Genomic DNA, 6,000 nt, shown 5'->3' on the forward strand with positions numbered 1-6,000 from the left:
TGGCTTCCTATATATTGTATCTGATACAAAACACTGCTTATATACTTTGCATGAAACTTAAGTAGGAGGACATTCCTTGTTGCGATAATTATCAACATTTAATCTATCCCTTTGTTACTGAAGGTATCCTTTGGATTTTTGTTTTTGTTTAGGGTTTTGAGATGTACAATCTCAGACTAAGAATGTGGAAATAAATACTATATGTTGAATGGGGTGTTTTCTGTCTCTGTTGTAGTTGCCCAGATGGATGCAGGTCTGACCCCCAGACAGATCAAACCAGATCCAAAAGAGGAGTTTGACACCATGCCAATTACTACCCTGGGGTAAGTATTGCCTTGGTGATACATAAATACACACTATTATTTACTGCTGTTGTCATGGTAACTATTCTATTAAAGAGACTGGATAACAATACTGTCTATTCTGTAGAACATTTATGTTGTTGAATATCAACTTGTGCTATTATGAGTCGCTCACAGTTATAGGTGTTTGCTAACGTCTTATACTGTGTTATGTTGACAGGACCAGCACGATGAAGCCAGGGGATACACTGACTTCTACTGTCCTGAATAAAGACCAGTTTGAGGCTCACAGCACAGCCAGACTACAGAAAGTGATGAAGAAGCTCAACTCTGCCACGGTAATGTGTTATTGGCAATTCAACTTCGACTTGATAATGTCTGATTGTAATTTCAACTTACCCGTAAATTGATTTATTGTGAACTATCTCAACCACAGTAAAAGGTGATGTTAAATTCAGCTCAGTCAGATTAATGCTTAATACCTTATTTGTCATTTGTAACTAATGATGTTCTAACTCTGTTTCAGTCCCAGATGTTGTCTGGACCACTGGATCTTCCTGGAGTACCAGTTTCCTCCCCACGCCTAGCCCACACAGGGTTCCTGTCTCTCGACCAGTCAATGACCCCTAGGACTATGGTAGGTTACTCAGCATCTGTACCTTCAACTGATTCACGTAACCAATGGCTACTGGTTATACTGCATTGCTTGAAAAGTAACAGTTACAGTAAAGCAGTATCGTTTTCCTTGGCTGCTACACTGTTACCCCCTCTGAGAAATCTTATACCAAGACTTGGCCTGGTAAATCATGTGGGTCCTCCGTGTGTACCAATGCATCTTCCGTAACCACTGGGTACTGCCCTAGCAAGGTACCCCAGGGTCACAAAACTGGCATCAAATGTAATTTACGAGCAGGCACCCATCTGGCTACTGAAAATTCTTGTTGCTTATTATTGAGCAAGTCTCGGAGTCATTACTCATCACTGGAAAAGCTAATTTGCCAGTAAGACAATGTTTTCTTCATATTCCTTAGCTACAATGTCTTCTAGGGTATGTTAAGTTACATTACTCAGCGTTTGTTCTTTCAACCTTTTATTAACCCCTATCAGTTCCTTTAGCCAATCTATGACACTTAGGATCTGTTCCTTCAAGTGATCTATAGACCCCTAGGACTATGGTAAGTTACACGGCATTTGGCCCCTCAACCAATCCATGATCTTAGGACTAAGGTAGATTACTCAACTACTGTTCTTTTAACCTGTCCATGACCCTTATCGTTTGTAGAGTAATCTTTATGCCACTGTCTACCACCAGTGGGTGGCTCTCAGCCCCTCCCCTCCATGACCCTTATCGTTTGTAGAATAATCTTTATGCCACTGTCTACCACCAGTGACTGGCTCTAAGCCCTTCCCCCTTCCCTCCTTCCTCCCCCAGAGTCCCTCCAGTAACAATTGTTCAGAGTTATTTATACCCTGTCTTATTTACTTATCTATTTTCAGACAACTGGCCCCCAGGCTTTCAGTCCACATGCACCGAGGACAATGACAAGCATTATGCAGCAACAACAGTTTAGCTCACAGAAAATGTACATGAAGTCGTCTGACTCTGACTGGCGACCAGGCTTCCATGAAGGTAAAATCAAATTTGTCAACATTCTTTTGTGCAATACACTAATAATTTCTGACAGTAAACTTCATAATGCAGTCAATGTGTTGTTTTTCAATTACATTAGGACCTACCCATAGTGAATAAAACTTCAAGTCACTTTCCTAATTGAAAATTGCATAAAAATTATGTGCTTTAAATTTAATGCAGAAAACTAAAAACTAGCTGCTTGTTTTGAAAATTGTTTATGAAAGTAACATTTTAATAACTCGTTTTAAATTAGCGTTATTTTGTTTGATATGTAGGTGACTTCTTGGTGAATGGTAAACCAACATGCTAATGCATGAGTTACAACTTTCTTTTTGTGAATTTTGTCATTATTTTGTTTAAGTTGAGTTTAACAATTTTCTTCCTGTAAATATTATCTTCATTACTTTGTTTTAGTTGGACGTTCAGGAGCCAGAAGTTCTAGTCCGACGTTCATAGGAAGACCGCCTCAGATAGCTCTTACAGTAAGTTTTCTTGTTCAGTTGTCTCCCTTAGATCCACTAACCACATTAAATACATTTTAGGGTGAGTGACATGCAAAACACACCTTTCTATCATAGTTTATTATTTCTCATTTTACTGCATATCTGACATGTTGTTTTTCGATGTTTCTGTCTGGTCCGGGGTTAGGCCCGGGGTTAATATTGTCCCTTTATAAATAATTATATGCTGCAACCTTGTATTAGTCTGGGCATTTTGGTTTGGGAAATGTTCCTGGATAAGATTTTTTCAGAATAACAACTTGAATTTTGAATTTTTTAAAATATAAACATTTTGAAAGATTGTTTTCATAATTGCTGAAGTGCAGATTATGGCTTAAAATCTGTAAAATTTATACTCTTTTTACCAATTAAAATATAACTTTGTATTCATCCCAATCTTCGCTAACATTTCACTATTGTTGCCCCTTCTACTCTACAGTAATACATTGTTCAATTATTGCAGTATCTATTTTATATTACATGTCATTCCACTACCTGGATTGATGAGGTCCCACATTATAACAAGTCATTGTGTGTTTTAGGCCCAGGGAAATAAGGCCCAGTTCAGCTTCCAGGCCCCAGCAGGCAAGGCAGTACCAGGCTATGGTGTTGTAAGTATAGGGTTGAATGTCAGCCTGTTGTTTTTGGTACAAAGAGTTATACGTTGATTACCTGACAGCAAATGATCACAATAATATCAAATAGATAGTTTTGAAAAATCTGACTGTCTAATGATAAAAGTATTATGAGAATTTATTGTAGAGTTTTCATATGAGTTTTCTTGAGTTTAGAACTCAGATTAAAAAGAATAGTTCGACATCTAAAAACTTGTTTATACTAAGTTACAACAAGATATACTGTATTGATGTTTATTTTTGTGAAAGGTTCATATTTCACTCATTCTCGAAACTCCGGTGACTACATTGACTTATGTTCCCGACATCCCTGGAATATGTCACGACAAATTGAAGGCTTTGTATGCTCCACCTGATGTATGAAACAAGTTAATCTAGTTTGATTCTTTAATGTCCATGTACATGATAATACTGACAAGCTTTGAAGCGGATGTTGCTCCTCTATAATCGTTAAAGGATAGGTATAAGCAAAGCAATTGGTCAGTTTTTAGCTCACCTGCCCGAAGGCAACCAAAAGATCTAGGGTCATGATATTTGACCTGTACCATGGTGGGGTGGAAGGCTATCAAGTTTGTTCAAATGAATGACTTTAACCGACTTTCAAGGTCACAGGGGTCGAATGTGTGAAAATTTATAAACACCTTCTCAACAACCAAAAGTCCTAGGATCATGATATTTGGCCTGTAGCATGGTGGGGTGAAGGGCTATTAAGTTTGTTCAAAGTGGTCAAATGTTTTTAAATCTTTTAACAAGTTCTTTTGAATGACTTATAGTCATAAATGCTTAGATCACTTTTAAGGTAACAAGTGTGAGATTAAACCAGGTGAGTAATGCAGGCCCATTGGGCCTCTTGTTTTACCCGAAACCAATCAAATAGCTTACAGTGTGCCTCTGATGTTGTCATGACATATTCTAAGGGTGTAGAGAACGTTAGTGAGCATAACCCCAGGAATTTTGAGGATGACTTTCACAGTAAAATGAAGACACAAATAAAATATTTTTCATACCGACACAAAAACACCATTTTAATTTTGATCAGGTGAAGGCATTGTACGACTACCGTGCCCAGAGGTCAGATGAGCTGACAATATTCAAGAATGATGTGATCACTGTCCTATACAAAGACAATGAAAGCTGGTGGATGGGAGAGTTGCCCGACGGTCAGCAAGGATTCTTCCCGGCCAACTATGTCCTGGCGGAAGGTAACAACACCCCTCATGTTAACTTTTTCTTCCTTGTACAGCAGCCTGAAACTCCCAAATATCTGTTACAGTCCCTTTATTCTTATGTATCCTGTACTCTTAATTCTTCCTTCTGTGTAGCCTTTCTTCTTTGTCCTTCCTCTGTTTGTCCTTTACTCTTGTTCATCCTCTATGTGTCTTTTATCCTTTGTCTTCCTTCGTATGTCCTTTACTCTTCATCTGTCCTTCTGTGTAGCCTTTCCTCTTTTCCAGTCCTGCTGCATATTCTTTATTCTAAACAAATCTTGTATTTTTATAGAAGTATTATCATTAGATCTTTGTCTTGTTGATCAAATTTTAAATGTTCTGAACAGAACTTGAGTATATATTAAAACTTCAAGGCATTTATTTCATTTCAATAGTGAAGTATAAAAAGCCAGGATGTAAGCTATATATATGTTTGAATCACTCTTTCTGATTGGATATCTTGCCGGGGTCTATATTTCTATAGACCCAGCTCTGCCGGGGTCTATAAGAGCATGTGCGAGGGGAGATAACTCAAACTAGAATCTCTCTTCATAACAACAAAGATGGCGTCCGACACACACAAGCGTCGGAGGTTTGCAAATCATTCATCGGATAAAATAGCTTACAAGCAATCTAAAACAACAGCAAATTCAACGAAACAGACAATGAGGGGCCGCTAGGGTGCTTATTGTAAAGATGGTTGTGTTTTGTCCGAAATATTTCCGAACACTTTTCAAAAGAAGTCTGGTAGGTCTAGGGGCTATTTTGGTAGCAGTCAAGTTCAACACAAACGCACAAAGTGACTTATAATTTTGCAAGAAAAAATGTAATAAAAGTTGGCAGGGTGACAAATTCGTTATGTCTTGGTAAGGAGGGGTCCACTTTGGTCTTTATAGACTCGTCGCCTTTGGCTCGGGGTCTATAAATACCAGACGGGGTCTATGAGCCAGTAGACCCCTCCTAACCCAGAGATAACTAATAATATACCAGTATATAGTATATGTAGACTGTATATCTTTCTTTGTTTACACAGACGGAAATGACCAACTGTTTGACACACTTCCTTCTCCAGATCGGAGCAAGGGCAAGAAGAAGGTAATTATCTCCCTGTGTGGTAAATCTCTTAAGGCAGAGTCCCATCACTCTATGTTGTATCTCCAATGAAGAAGAGTTCCAATTTATTAAGCATTTTTCTGACTATGTTAATTTCCTTTTCTACTGTCCTGAGCATTTGCTCCCAACCGTTGAATTTAAATTGGGTAGATTATCCCCTGTGCTTACATTCATATTTGTTATTTTGATACTGTTTTGCAACATTAGTGAGAATAATTTCAAAATGTTCTGATTCCCTAAAAGGCCTGCAACCTATAATTGTATGAATATAGAGTTCGTTCAATTTTGTTTAACATCCTATTAACAGCTTAGGTCATTTAAGAATGTGTATGAATATAGAAAGCAATAGCATATGTCTTTGTATGAATATAGAGAGAAATATCATATATTTTAGAGGAAAAATCTTCCAATGTCTGTATGTGGTAAAACATTGGTGGGACTCTCTAACTGAACATCAATAGGGCTGTCTTTGACTAGAGTGCAAGATTTCTTATGAAAGGATTGATTATTGTTTTGTACTTACAACTTAAAATGTTTTTAAAACACTTATAAAAAACTCATATATAATAATATGTAGATGTAGAAGCATATAATAATTCCCCCCCCCCC

The 6,000-nt window shown here is 37.6% G+C and overlaps 1 protein-coding gene across 4 annotated transcripts in view; it reads left to right on the forward strand.

Moving 5' to 3' along the window:
• LOC110452521 (jouberin-like) overlaps nt 1-6,000 on the forward strand; it is a 52,961-nt gene that overhangs the window by 30,794 nt on the left and 16,167 nt on the right. For all 4 annotated transcript variants that reach the window (XM_021501103.1, XM_021501104.1, XM_021501106.1 and 1 more), the window contains 8 exons: nt 236-323; nt 523-640; nt 829-939; nt 1,800-1,932; nt 2,350-2,417; nt 2,978-3,046; nt 4,110-4,272; nt 5,312-5,373. In XM_021501103.1, coding sequence (XP_021356778.1) covers nt 236-323; nt 523-640; nt 829-939; nt 1,800-1,932; nt 2,350-2,417; nt 2,978-3,046; nt 4,110-4,272; nt 5,312-5,373 — 812 coding nt within the window. The remainder of the gene's footprint in view (nt 1-235; nt 324-522; nt 641-828; nt 940-1,799; nt 1,933-2,349; nt 2,418-2,977; nt 3,047-4,109; nt 4,273-5,311; nt 5,374-6,000) is intronic.

Source organism: Mizuhopecten yessoensis, unplaced genomic scaffold, assembly GCF_002113885.1.
Source record: "Mizuhopecten yessoensis strain PY_sf001 unplaced genomic scaffold, ASM211388v2 scaffold6719, whole genome shotgun sequence".
NCBI classification, from domain to species: Eukaryota; Metazoa; Mollusca; class Bivalvia; order Pectinida; family Pectinidae; genus Mizuhopecten; species Mizuhopecten yessoensis.